Source organism: Zootoca vivipara, chromosome 2 (genome assembly GCF_965207765.1).
Source record: "Zootoca vivipara chromosome 2, rZooViv2.hap1.1, whole genome shotgun sequence".
Classification (NCBI taxonomy): Eukaryota; Metazoa; Chordata; class Lepidosauria; order Squamata; family Lacertidae; genus Zootoca; species Zootoca vivipara.
The window spans coordinates 37,249,692-37,263,060 of NC_142584.1; the positions used below are offsets into that span (position 1 = coordinate 37,249,692).

General features: G+C 45.7%; 1 protein-coding gene and 1 long non-coding RNA gene across 3 annotated transcripts in view; one reads left to right on the forward strand and one right to left on the reverse strand.

Annotated features, from left to right (window-relative positions):
• PMP22 (peripheral myelin protein 22) overlaps nt 1–4,181 on the reverse strand; it is a 30,388-nt gene extending 26,207 nt beyond the window's left edge. Inside the window, exons 1-2 of one of the 2 annotated variants that reach the window (XM_035104666.3) lie at nt 4,034–4,181; nt 492–592 (exon numbers count right to left, since the gene is read on the reverse strand). In XM_035104666.3, the coding sequence (XP_034960557.1) occupies nt 492–569 (78 nt within the window). In that variant the 5' untranslated portion in view covers nt 570–592; nt 4,034–4,181. Of the gene's footprint in view, nt 1–491; nt 593–2,398; nt 2,509–4,033 lie in introns of those variants that run through there. The other variant, XM_035104667.3, reaches the window with a different exon arrangement.
• A 221-nt stretch (nt 4,182–4,402) lies between these two features.
• Nucleotides 4,403–5,824, forward strand: LOC148686815 (uncharacterized). Its single transcript, XR_015948064.1, has 2 exons — nt 4,403–4,540; nt 5,299–5,824. It is a non-coding gene; the product is annotated as an uncharacterized LOC148686815 (long non-coding RNA).
• The last annotated feature ends 7,545 nt before the right edge of the window (nt 5,825–13,369 follow it).

A 13,369-nucleotide genomic window follows, 5' to 3' on the forward strand; every position in this document is an offset into this window, starting at 1 on the left:
GTCCTGGCTCAGATTTAACAAAGCTTTGTGACTCTCCTAGTTTGGCTTTTCTTTTTAACTAGCAAAGACCAACAATGTTTATAAAGGTTTCATATGCTTCAAGATGCTCACATGCTCCAGAAACCTGATCTCCAAAAAACAAACTGTTCTTCAGTTATTCTTGAGATGCAAAGCAATGAAGTCATTTGGGAGCCATTTTGGCTGCAACAGCTTCCTTTTTCATGAGAAGCCATTGGATCTCCACTGTGATCAGTTCATAAAGAAGCATTGGAGTTGCAAACAAAAAAAGCATAACCCTAACATGTTTGCTCAGACCTGACTTCGATGGAGAAAGTGCACTTTTAAATGCAAAGTAAACTTCTACAGATTCCAATGGAATCGCATCTAGGCAGAGAGCATTAGGACCAGAGTTCAAAAGCTCTGGTTCACTCTTCTGCCCTTTAGCAACTTGGAAGGAAACTGGAAAACAAATGAGGAGTGTTTGTACTTACACTGACAATTGTTGAGACGAAGAGAAGGACAAGCACTGAAACATGGAGCACAATGATTCCCAACAACAAAAGGAGCATTTTGGCAAAAGTGTTGGATAGATCTGGAAGGGAAAAATAAAACACACACACACACATTTAAGCAAAGGGAGAAAGGTTACCAGTGAACAGCCTTCTGCATGATATTGGGATGATGAGGCAAGTCTAATTTTGAGAGACGAACAGCAGAGGGTGCCTCTGAGACCGAAAATATACACCATATGGTTTGAGGAAGCTAAATAAATGCATGAAAAAACAATATACATCATGTGTGTGGAGGGGGGGGGGCATTTAATGTGCACTGAAGGTGGAGGCAGACGGAAAGTTTTCAAACTTCTTAACTAAGAGATCTAAAAAGATGAAAAGCACTAGCCAATAAGGGCAGGGCAGGGAGTAATTAATCTTGCATGTCTGAAGAAAGTCAACCAATTTGGCAGGTTTGGAAAGTAAAGGGTGAGATCTGAAATAAACCAGACCCAGAGCCTGGTGCAGTGAACATACCCATCAGAAGGCAAACAGAGCTGAAGGGGTCAGAATAAATGTTCTGAAACTCCCCTCCAACCTCTCCCTAAAATATCACATCTTTCTCTTTTCAGGACTGGATTCCTTCCCCTCCCTGCCCCCAGCCCCAGCCCCAAGATTTGGAAAACTTATGGTGACTATTGGTGTATGGAAAAACTCAAACGGCATCACATTCCTCAAAGTTTCCATTTTATGGGGGAGGGGGTGCACTCTGCTCCCAAACAGCCAGCAGATGATGAGGTGATATATACATATATCAAGTATCTGTTTTCTAAATGGGTGCTTAAGAGCGAGCTCCAAAGCAGAAAAGAAAAGAGTCTAAAATAAAGCAGGAAAACAGCCACCCCGCTTGGACCAGACCTCCACTGGCTCAGGAGGCGGGGAATGGAAACCGTTATGCCACAAAGCAACCATTCTCCCTTGAATAATCAACATTTGGAGCCTATTAAACCACCAGCCCCACAAACGCAGCCGGCCAGCTACCTCCCCACAGCTTCTAAATAGAATGTGGAAACTGTAAAAAAAAAATCTAGAGATTGCATTAAATTCTCTCTCTCACACACACAAACATGTGTTTTCCCCTTTTGGGGGTGTATGGGGGGGCGAGAGTCCTAGGAGGCCAAATGTGGGAGAGATGGAATTTGGGGAGCAGGAACAGCAATCAAGTTCTGCGGATTCGGAGGGACCAGAGGATCAGTTATTTGAAATACTGTTTTTAAAAGTGTGTGTGTGTGTGTGTGTGTGTGTGTTTGGGGGGGGGTGTCTTTATAATCAGGTGGGAGAAATCTCTCTAGAAAAGTTTTCTTTCACAGAAGAGCGCCATGCACTCTCTCTCGCTCCCCTTTACGCACACTTCCAAATCTGCCAAGCGACTGTTATGAGGAGTGGAATTCTTCCAGGGCCGGCGGGGGGGGGAAGAGGAGGGGGAAAGACCTACGTGCTAAAATGTTTCAACCCGTTTCTAATTATATCAGCCCCAGCCTCGAGTAGCGGACTTTCTCAGCTGCGCGAAGCCTTGGGGAGAGCTCTCCACCCCACTCCCACCGCTAGACACAATAGTCCTACAAAGTGGGGTTCAATGCAACAGGCATCAACACGCAGCGATCCCCCGATAAACTTTCTGGGGAGTTGGGTCGAGTAGGGTCCCGCATCCAGGGGTAGAAGCTGGGTGGGGCTGCTGCTGACGTTATATCCAAATCTAGAGTGTGCGCACGGAGCGGAGAGGGGCCATGGGGCCGGTTGCGAAGAGTGGTCCCAGGGGGCGCTTCAGTGGAAAAAACTCTTGCTCCCCTCCACCCCAAATATATATATGTAAAAGAATGCGCTGGGAAGACAGGCGGGTTACTTACTGGTCTGCAAAAAATAAAATAAAAGCTCGCGCTCCCTCTGGCAGGCGACCTGGCCACACGCTCTCTCCGACTAAGACTGCGCGCCGAGTGCGGGCGCCCGCGTGCCTCCCTGTCCGAAGATCGAGTGAGCCCGCGAATGGGCGGGACCCCAAGAGCTTCGCCTTCCCGCCGGAACAACGCCCAATGGTGGCCGGGCGCCAAGCAGGGCGGGTCCAGGGCGCCGGCGCAAACCGACGGGCAGGGAAAACGGGCGGGCGTCTATAAATACTTTCCCGGACGGGAAAGGAAAAGGGAGAGCGTGCGTACGATCGCTTTGCCAGCGGAGCGGCCGCCTTAGATCGTGGGCCCCAGAAATCCAAGCCCGGATAGCTATAGTACCCCTGGGCTTTTCTTTTCTTTTCTTTCTTTCTCATCCCCAGTGGAAAAGCGGAATGCAGGGGTGCCAACTTGAATAAAATATTGGGGGTCCAGGTAAGCCCCGCCCCAGATAATCTATTACAAAATGAGGGGCACCCACATCATAGGAATGGCAATGCCCACCAACTCAAATATTTTATTGCTGGGTGGGCAACCTACGAGTTGGTTCCTATGGCGGAAGGCATGGGAAAGATCGTGGCCCCGTGGTACAACCACTCTCCCCTTCTCCGGTCCTGGGAAAGCGATGTTCCTTGCTGAAACGCAAGGCGGGTCAAGGGGCGGCGGCGGTGAAGATCTTCGCGTCCGGTCGTCCTCGGATGGCTGCGGATGCAGATCCGTCGATAAGTGGGGCGCAGGACGGGGGCACGTTTGGAGCCGCACGTTTGGAGGCGCAGCTACGATGGAGCCGCTGGTGGGCTCCGGGGATCCAGAGGAAGAAGAGGCCGGCGGCCTGACGCGCCTAGGCAGCTCAGCTAGGCACAACGGATTCAGCACAGTCCGTCCACGCATTAAGCGCCTCCTTTTCCACACGCCCCGTCCCAGTGCTTTTTTCACTGGAATGGGATGCGGTGCGTGGCACACAACACACGCGCAAGGCGTTCCGTCGGTAACCCGGAGAAGAGACCGCTAGCCTGCCCTCTCCTTATAGCTGCTCTTGATTCGATTTCTGGCGTGTTCCCAGTGGGTTTTTTAACCGCTCTGTGCCCCCCAAGCTGATGCGTGCAAGAGCAAGCTGCATTGCTCCTGGGCCAGATGGCTCCGGTTTGTCCACCCCAAAACCTGTTGTTGCCTATGTTGCACGCCCTCTCTCAAGCCGCTCACATCCGTTCCTCTCTCGATTTCATTTATCTGCATTTGTGTCCCGCTCACCTGACACCCAGAGAGGAATCCGACGGTGGGGGTAGCATACCTCACCCTTTAAATTTATTGTATTGCTAGGATTTCACACCTAACAGACCTCTTTCACCTTTCTTCCTACTACCACCACCTCCCGCCCATAGTAACCGAAGCAGTGGAAATCTAGCATCAGTTCTAGAGTGTTGTATCGGTGGCAATCCGAATTAAGAGAACAGCCACCGCGTTTCTCGAAGTTGTGCTCCTCGTGAATCTTTGGCACCCCCGAGCTTCTAAGAGGAAAGGCAGGTTGTCCCAATCCTGATCTCTGCTAGATTTGAGCGTTTATTAATTAATTAGTAATAAAAATAATAAACAACTTACCAAGGCCAAAGAGCTTGCTCTTTTTTTTCCAAGCAGTATTCCCTAGAAAGCGAGAGCCAGGTGGTATTAAACTCCAGTTGTTGGATCCAGGACAGAAGCAGATCTGCCTCTAAACTCCTGTGCGCGCCGAGTGAGCCCTCGCTGGTTGCAAACCCTTTACTGCATCCGCAGGTCTCGTGCTCGCCCCGTTTATTCAACCCCCGTTCCAACGCCCAGATATGTCATGGTGGCCTGAGAGAGAACACCCTTTACTATTTAAAGGGGCAGCGCCTCTCTATCTTTATCCTCCGGCAGGGAACATCGCCAGCACGCAGGGCCTATTTAGGGTGAGCAAAGGATTACTCCGCCGCGAGGGAGTGGCCGGACTGACATCTCCTTGGTCGAAAGGCAGGGTGAAAAGTCCGGAACGATGAAGTACACCCCTGTCAATCACCCCGTTGGCAGCTGTCGTTCAAAGACCGAAGCAAAAGGAGAGCTTTCAAGGTGTCCTGGGGCTCAGTGCTAAAGGTGATGGAACCAGGGGCTCTGATTTTTTCCCGTGCCATACAATAAGTGGCTTCACTGAATAGATTTGCAACATCAGTTTAGCTCACCTGGTTGTAAGAATGGGAGATGCGCAGCCTTTAGGGCCTTTCCCCGCTTTGCATTTCGGTCGCACAAGGGTTTTTCCTCCAAGCCACAATGCCATCATCCCTGAAGACCGGGTGATTATGTCCTTGGTGGAGGTGGGGCAGCGCAGGTGTGTGTTCCACTCATCCTTAACACCTGTAAGTTTATATTTTAGTATGAGCTTTGTGTGCATGCACACTTCGTCAGATACACTGTTTCAGTGTATCTGTTTCAGTGTATCTGATGTAGTGTGCATGCACACGAAAGCTCATACCAAAATAAAAACTTAGTTGGTCTTTAAGGTGCTACTGAAGGAATTGTTTTATTTTGTTTCGACTCAGACCAACACGGCTACCTACCTGTATCTGTAAGTTTAGTTACAGGAGATGCCTGCAGTCAAACAGAGGAGGAAGGGGGGGGGAGTCACATTTGCAGGGATCCTCATTCTCCCCTCCTCCAAAGAACCATCAAAATGCAGGCCATGCCTGCTGCCATGTGAAAAATCACAGATCTATCCCTGCCATGGAACATCATGTATCCTCTGGATTTGATAATGGAACTTGCAGGTTCTGTTTAAAAGCCATCAAGTTTGGAGGGTGTTCATTTGGAATTTGTTAATTCCACTCTACTGACTGCATCGCGCTTGTTTATCCTAGAAACAACTTCGCTGCTGAGGAAGATGGATAGAAGCTGGAGGACGATTGGAGGACGATAGAAGCTAATGCTTCCAAAGGAGTCCAAGCTAGGATCTGAACCCAGGTCCCAGCCCACTGTTCAAGTCCATTCGTGACCAATTAAGGTCTGATACTGAAAATTCCTTTTAGATAGCTAGCTTGTTCACTTAACTTCAGAAGATGCACTAGACATATCAAGAGATCCAACGCACCCTGGTCACCATTTCTTTCAGCTCCTGCCATCGGGACGGAGATATAGAACTATGCAGGCAAGAACGAGCCGTCTCAGGAACAGTTTCTTCTCTAGAGCGATTTTGGCCTTAAATGGAAAGCCTGGACTTTGAAGTCATCTTATTTTACTTGTTATTTGTATTATATTTACTGTTTTTAATTATGTTTTTGTAATTTTGGATTATGCGGAATGCTTTATCTGAGTGGATGTAGCAACCGAGTAATTTCGTTGTTCCTGCAAGGGGACAATGACAATAAAGATATATTATATCTTATATCTTATGAAATCTGGTTTGGTTCATCCGTCACTACCTGCATCTTTTACACGCATCTTTTACAAGGGAGGTTTGTTTTGCTAAATGTGTTTTCTGTCCAGTTTGTAGGTTGTACCTGCAAGGGAAACTTTTTATTTTTAATACTGCTCTTTTAGGCAAATGCATTTCTGTGCAGATGCATTTCTGTGCTAAAGAGCTGTTTTAATTGTAAAAATAGAAATACCATAAATTGTCACTTCAGCACCTGGTTGTGGGAAAAGGCAGACTGTAAATATTATTTAAAAGGGGGGCATGCTCACATGCTTAGAATAAAAAGATATGAAGGGATATAAAGGATAAAGAGTGGGGGATATAAGACAAGAGGGATAGAGGAATATAGGAAAGACAGAATGCATGCAGAGAATATATATAAGTATGGATTATACTTACAAAATTGGAATCGAAGTGAAAACAGAAGTCGAGTAAACAACGGAGGGAAGTTTGTGGGGGAGGGGGGAAGGTGGTGAGGGGGGATTGGTATTTGGTGCTTTTTTGTTATTATTATTATTATTATTATTATTTTATTATTATTATTATTATTATTCTTACTGTTACTATTTTTTGTTATTATTATCTTGGATTATTATTTACCTATTTCCTTATGTTCATTGATTTATAGATTATTTGTTTATTGGTTATGTTGAATTGTATAAAGCTTGATATTCAATAAAAAAGAAAAGAAAAGGCAGACTGTAGCCTTTACTTTGGGCGGATGGAAACAAAATGGAAGTAGAGGGCATGGAGGGAGACAGCATCCAGCAAAACACCATGGGCAAGGCTTTTTTTTCAGCCGTAACTCACAGAACCACAGTTCTGACACCTCTCAGGTGGGCACCAATGCCATTCTAAGAGAACAAGGGAGGTGTTTGTGTTGATTTTCGGCACATCTTTTTCTAGAAAAATAGCACTGACCACAGGTATATATATTAAAAAAAAACCCCATCACCAACCAACAGGCAGTATCCCAATCAACCCCACCCCCAAACACCACATTTACCAACATAGGAGCACTGTGAGTAGGGGCTGGGCACACCATATTGGAGATCCCATGTGTAGTAATAGGGGCAATGTCATCCTTTCTTTCCACACTGTGGCTCCAGTCCAAATCGCCGGGCAGGACGGCTTTCCTTTTATACCTTCTGGGCTTGATGACACATGTGACCCTCACCTGTCCTGAGCCTACTCCAGCTGAGGAATCACACCGCTTCTCCCCGAACTAGCCTAGCGAGCCCCACTTGGGCTGACAGCTGTAAAATCTGGAATCCTGAGGTCAAGGGGTGGTACGTCCCATTTTGAGGCAAAACAGAAAGTGCCACCCAGCTCTGCCACACCACCATCTCCACCCGTGGGATGCCCACCACCACTGCGCCACCTGTTGGTGGCCCTGCAGCTGTACCACTAGCTGTGTCAGCTCCGTCACTTGTTGAGAAGCAGTGCTCGCACGGGTGCCGATTCCGTGAAAATATCACGGATTTCAATATCTCACCCAAATCTCATGAGATCTTTTGCTCTCCTTGACATCTTGCAAGACTTTGATGAGATCTTGCAAGGTCTTGCAGGAAATCAGCACCTATACTAGCACCGCTTCTCTGGCAGAGGGGGGGGGCTTGGCAGGAGGTGCCCATGAGGGTCCTGCCTCGGGGTGGGGGTGGGGGTGGGCTTCTAATTCACACCACTTCATGGGTGGGCTGGCCTTCCCTGAGGTCATTATGGGCATGCACACTGGTATCTGTTTACCTGTAAGCACAAACATTTTGAATATATACTGTATACAACTTTCTTAATCTATCAGATTTGCACAAAACAGCAACTGTGTGGGGGGGTGAGGGTGTGTTGCTCCAAGTCAGGAAACCTGAGATCTATTGGTATTTGTTTACAAGTCCACATACACCTTTTGTGATCTACCATGCTTGCAGTCAAAAAATAAAAATAAGTCATGCCTCACTCCAAACTAGATAAGGATTTGGAGTTGTTCACATGAAAGGCTTCCTGTCACTTCATTTCCTCCCCCTTTCCTCCCCATCTCCTGTACCCATGGGCGTATCCAGGCGGGGCAGGGAGATCCACAAATATTATTCAAAAGCATTGAAAGTACTCAATTATCTGAGGTTCTGCTCCCCTCTGCAGAAGCCTGCCCCATGCAATGTCTTATTTACGGGGTATTTTTATCCGTGTTTTCCTAAGAAAACCTCAACAACCTTGATTTCCAAAAAAAAAAAAAAAGCTCAACTATGCTCAAAAACTGGATTTAAAAACAAAACAAAACAAAACCCTAACAAAAATCCTGGCTACGCCCATGCTTTTTGTTGCTTTCCACAACATGATGGATAGTACAGTACCAGCAAATCATGTAGGAGAAGCCAGAAATGGAGACTCATGCTGAACAAATGGTATGGTGGCCTTCACATTTGTTCCAGCTCAGCAATTTTATGATGTTGTACAATAGTCTGTGAGACTGCAGTGCTATGCATGCTTATGTGGGTGGGAGTAGGTTTCACTGAACTTACTTATAAGTAAGCATCAGCAGAGTTGATTGACATATACTCAGGGATATATACTCATTGGGTATTCCCCAATGCAATGAGTGAAACTAGGTAAGCAGGTGTTTTTGGATTTTGCCCCCCCCCCACCTTGGAAACCTAACCATTTTTAATTTTTTTTGGTTGATGGGAGTCCTCTGTAATATTTTCTTATGTCCTCTCTGATCATACATTTCTAACAATTTGTTAGGATCTTTGGTTTAAGTAAAGTGCTAGGGAGACGAATGAGGAGACAAACAAGCGCAACCTCAGTGTTGCTTTTAGTGAATTATTATACAAATCAGAGTTTTCTTAGGGTGTGCATTTGAATCACGTGTTCATCAGGGTAGAAGCAGGTTCTGCTCTAAATTTTTACTACTGCTACTATACTACTATTTATTAAATTTGTACACTGCCCTTCATCTGTAGATCTCAGAGCAGTTCACAACATAAAATGCAAGATTAATGAATCCAAAAACTCCCCCAAAAGTTTATCAGCACTGCTATCTGAGATCCATTTGAATAAGAAGCTGCCTCTCTCCTCCTCCTTTCCTTTAACACACACACACACACACACACACACACACCCCTTCCACTTCAAGTATTCCATCCATAAGGCATTCCAAACATGGGCATGTGCTCTCCAGGGGGAAGAACTCAAGCACTCGTAGTTTCTAATGATGTGCAGATAAAGTGCAGTTTGTTTCGAAGACTGAGTAGGCACTTTGTTCCTTATGCACAATGCCCACTTTCTTGGCGTTTGTGTTGTGCAGAGTAATTGGCTTCTAACGAAGAGTCCCAAGCAGCTGCTTGAAAGGGAGGGAAGAGGGACTGCTGTAGGGCAGCCTCCCCCAACCTGGTGCCCTCCAACTGTTGCTGGACTACAACTGCCAACAACCCTGTGTCCCCCTTGGCTGCGCTGACCGGGACTTCCAGTAAGATACCAGGCTGCTGCTGCTGCTGCAGGAGGAAATCAGCTGAGATTGTTTCGTAGCAGCACGGTAGAAATATCAGAATAATGGAAACATAAACAAACCGTGAAAATACTAAATGTATATGCAACCAGAAGACTTCACATATACAATGTATCTGAAAAGGCTAGTAAGATTCAGAAAGTGCAATGTTTTGACATTTTGAACATTGCACTTTCTGAATCTCAATTGCCTTTTCAGATACATTGTATATGTGAAGTCTTCTGGTTGCATATACATTTAGTATTTTCACGGTTTGCTTGTGTTTCCATTATTCTGAGATTGTTTCGTATGCAGCATTAAGACATGTGAGGATGGCATTGCGCAGGCTTACTAGAATTTAATTCCTGGTTGGGTATCAATACTAAATGTTTAAAATAAGCGTGCACACAACCACATGCATATACGGTAGCTATTTAGGACACAATCCAATCCCCAGGCAGTGTCTGATGGGACTTAGTAAAATGCCAGGTTAGGGCTGTATTGACAGCCCTGCCACTCACACTGTCCAGGACAGATGGTAGAGAGGCAAGTCAATGTCCTAGCTTGGAGCTTGTGCAGCAATCACACCCAAACCAGGCCCGTAATTCAGCCCTCCCCATCCTGATATGATACTTCTGCAGTGTGGTTTGTCATTTATTTATTTATTTGTTGCTTTTGTATAGGGTGCTTAACAACATGCATTTTCTAGAACAGGGGTGTCCAACAGGTCGATTGCAATCTACTTGTTGAACTTGGGGTGTCCCTGGTCGATCCTGGGACTCCAATTGTCCCCCCATTAAAAAAACTCAACAACTTCGTCTCTTCCTCCCCCCAAAAAGCTCAACAACTTTGATGAATATATCACAACCAGTTTTCTTTTTTAAATAGTGGGAGTAGATCACAGTCTCATGGAAATTGAATGTGCCTGTTCTAGTGTGTGTGTGTGTGTGTGTGTGTGTGAGAGAGAGAGAGAGAGAGAGAGAGAGAGAGAGAGAGAGAGAATTTTAAAACTAGCAAATGAAAAAGAGGGCATAGATATACAGCATAACATAGATCAGGCATTGATAGACTAGATAACTAGGTCGCAAGTTATTTATTGGGTCAGTGTGGCTGGCTGTTAACCAGAAGGTTGGTGGTTCAAGCCTGCCTAGGGACAGCTGTGGGCAGGATTCCTGCATTGCAGGGGGTTGGACTAGATGACCCTGTGGGGTCCCTTCCAACTCTACAAAACTATGATTCTTTGAAAAAGGTGAATAAAAAGGTCTTTAACAGGCAACAAAAAGACCACAAAGAAGACGCCAGCTAAGCCTGTCTGAGAGACTGTTCCATGGTCTGGGTGTGTCCTCCTGCCTCTGAAAAGGCCTCAGGCTACTTGGTGGAGACACTTGGAGCAGCATCTTAATCCTGGTCTCTAGGATCACTTCAAGGCTGCGTGACTCAGTGACCAGGAAGAACAGTATCCCACCAATGGCAGATGTCTACATCTCCAAGTCACCGGTCCACCTGGTTCCTGGTATAGCCAGTCTTGTTTGGATTCAGTCTCAGTCAGTTCACAGAACTCCTCCTTACACCAGGGGTAGCCAACATGGTGCCATAGCGATATTGTTGGACTCCCGTTCTCACCATCCCTGGCCAGCATGATCACTGGTTCAGGAGATGCAAGTTGTAGACCAGGGTCTCCATCCGTGGCTTGCATCAGAGCGAAATGACTCCCCTTCTACCCCCGATGTTAAGGATAAATAGATGGTGGTGTCAGTGGTATACTGTCTTGTCAGAATCCATATCACTGTATGATTTCAACTTGGAACTTGAAAAAACACTTGGAACAGGAGACAAGGCTAGATGAGCTCCCTGAAGGACTGAAAAGGGGCAGTTTGGGGGAAACAATGGACAATATTGACTCATTGAATGTATGCCTAGCAAAGAACCAGGCGTAGTTAGGAAGATGGGGAAGAGCCAAAACTCAGTGGTTCCAGGTTCAATCTGTGGCATCGCTGCATAGGAGTAAGAATGCCTCTGTCTGAAACCCTGGAGAGCCACTACCACTCAGCACCAACAATATTGATCTAGATCAGGGTTTCCCAAACTTGGGTCTCCAGCTGTTTTTGGACTGCAGTTCCTATCATCCCTGACCATTGGCCCTGCTAGCTAGGGATGATGGGAATTGTAGTCCAAAAAGAGCTGGAGACCCAGGTTGAGGAAACCCTGAATTAGATGAACTAATGGTTTAACTTGGCATAAGACAATTTCCTTATGTTCCTACGAGGGTAGAAAAACCTTTTAAAAAACAACAACTGCTTCCAGTCTTTAAAAATGATGTGTGTTGCACCAATGTGCTTTGACACATGCTGAGGATTGCCAGCATTTGGTTTCCTTCACCTCCCACTTCATGCACTTCAGGCCTTCCATGAGGGAGCTGATTCAGCAAGTCACAGTGGGAAAGCACCCCAGTTACCACATTTCAATAGCCTTCGATCCCATTTTGCATGTTACCTTTGACCATTTCCCCCCTCTTCCCTCCATTCACAAGAAAAAGTCTATGTACACGAGCTACGTATTTAATCTGTGAGCTGACATCTCACAGCTGCAGCAACTTCTATGGCCAAGCCAATGCTGGCTTCCTCGCGAGGCAGTCTGAAATCTTCACCTCATCAGGCAGCTAATTTGGGGCACAGTTTAAAGACAGCCAAATTCTGGGCCAAAATATGTTGTTCTTGGCCTAATGCCCCAAACCCTGAGTTCAGCACTGATCCAGGGTTATTCCTGGGTTAAGGAAGCTCCAAAATGTAATGCAGATTATTTTTTAGCTGAATAAACTGAGTTGCTAGTTTATATATTACCAGTGTAGGAAATACCCTCTCATCGAAGAGCTTTCACTTCAGCCTGAAATCGCATAATGCCCTCAGCAGTTCTTCAAGGGAAGTACAAACGGATCCCAATGTGCGGGAGATGCTGCCCGTGTGGATCTGGGGAAGTGGAAACTATTGGCCACATACTCCTGCGATGCAGCTACTACAAGGAAGTGCGAGGCGAGCTCATCCACACGACACTGGTCGAGCTTCTTGGACGCTCGGACAATTTCTATATAGAGTGGCTTCTTTCAGATGCTAACTCTAATGTGACAGCAAAAGTAGCCAAGTTCTGTGCTAGAGCCATAAAAAGCCGATCTAGTAAGTAGTGCTCAAAAATTTCAGGAACAGAGCCAAAGATGATCCATTGCTACCATTTGTTGTACCCTCCCAAGTAGTGATACCTTCTTTTATCTAATAATTTTTATAATGGTTGAAATGGTTTATATTTATTGCTTATAGTTTAGATTGTATTTTGGATTGTTTTATGTATATATGTGTATGCTGGTCGAGAACCGTAACACTAAACTAAACTAAACTAAACTAAACTAAACTAAACTAAACTAAACTAAACTAAACTAAACTAAACTAAACTAAACTAAACTATTACCAGTGTACTTCTGGGCATACTTATGCAGAGGTGGGCCTCATGGTATTCAGTGGGTAAGTGTGTTTTGTGCCTAAGTTTTGTTCTGATGAAGCATCACATTTTGAACTCTGAATACTTGATCCTCAAACAAAAACACCAACAAATGTCCCAAATTGTGAAACGTTTAGATCCTGACGGAGGAACTACACATACGGCATGTGTGCTGCAAAGAGAGGCTACATCTTGTCCTTTTATCCAGAAGAAACTGGCCAGGGTGAGCTTCCTTTCTTCCCCTTATGCCAAACACAGCTATTAAAGTAAGAAAGATGCAATACCTAAGCACAAGTTCAGCATAGCCTGGGGCTAAGGAAGGCTCTTCTGGCACAATCTTATAGATTAGGAAATGAGAAGGAAATGCATACATGGGATCCCATCCCACCCGCTAGCCTGGCCTGTCTCAGACAAAAGGTTTCTCTTTCTTTTTCCGTCTTGAAAAGTGATCCAAGCAGACTGGGGGCCCCTGGACATATTTATGACGCATGTGGTTTCCATTATAGCCCCAGGGATTTTAATACTGTGCTGCCTCCAAATATTTTTA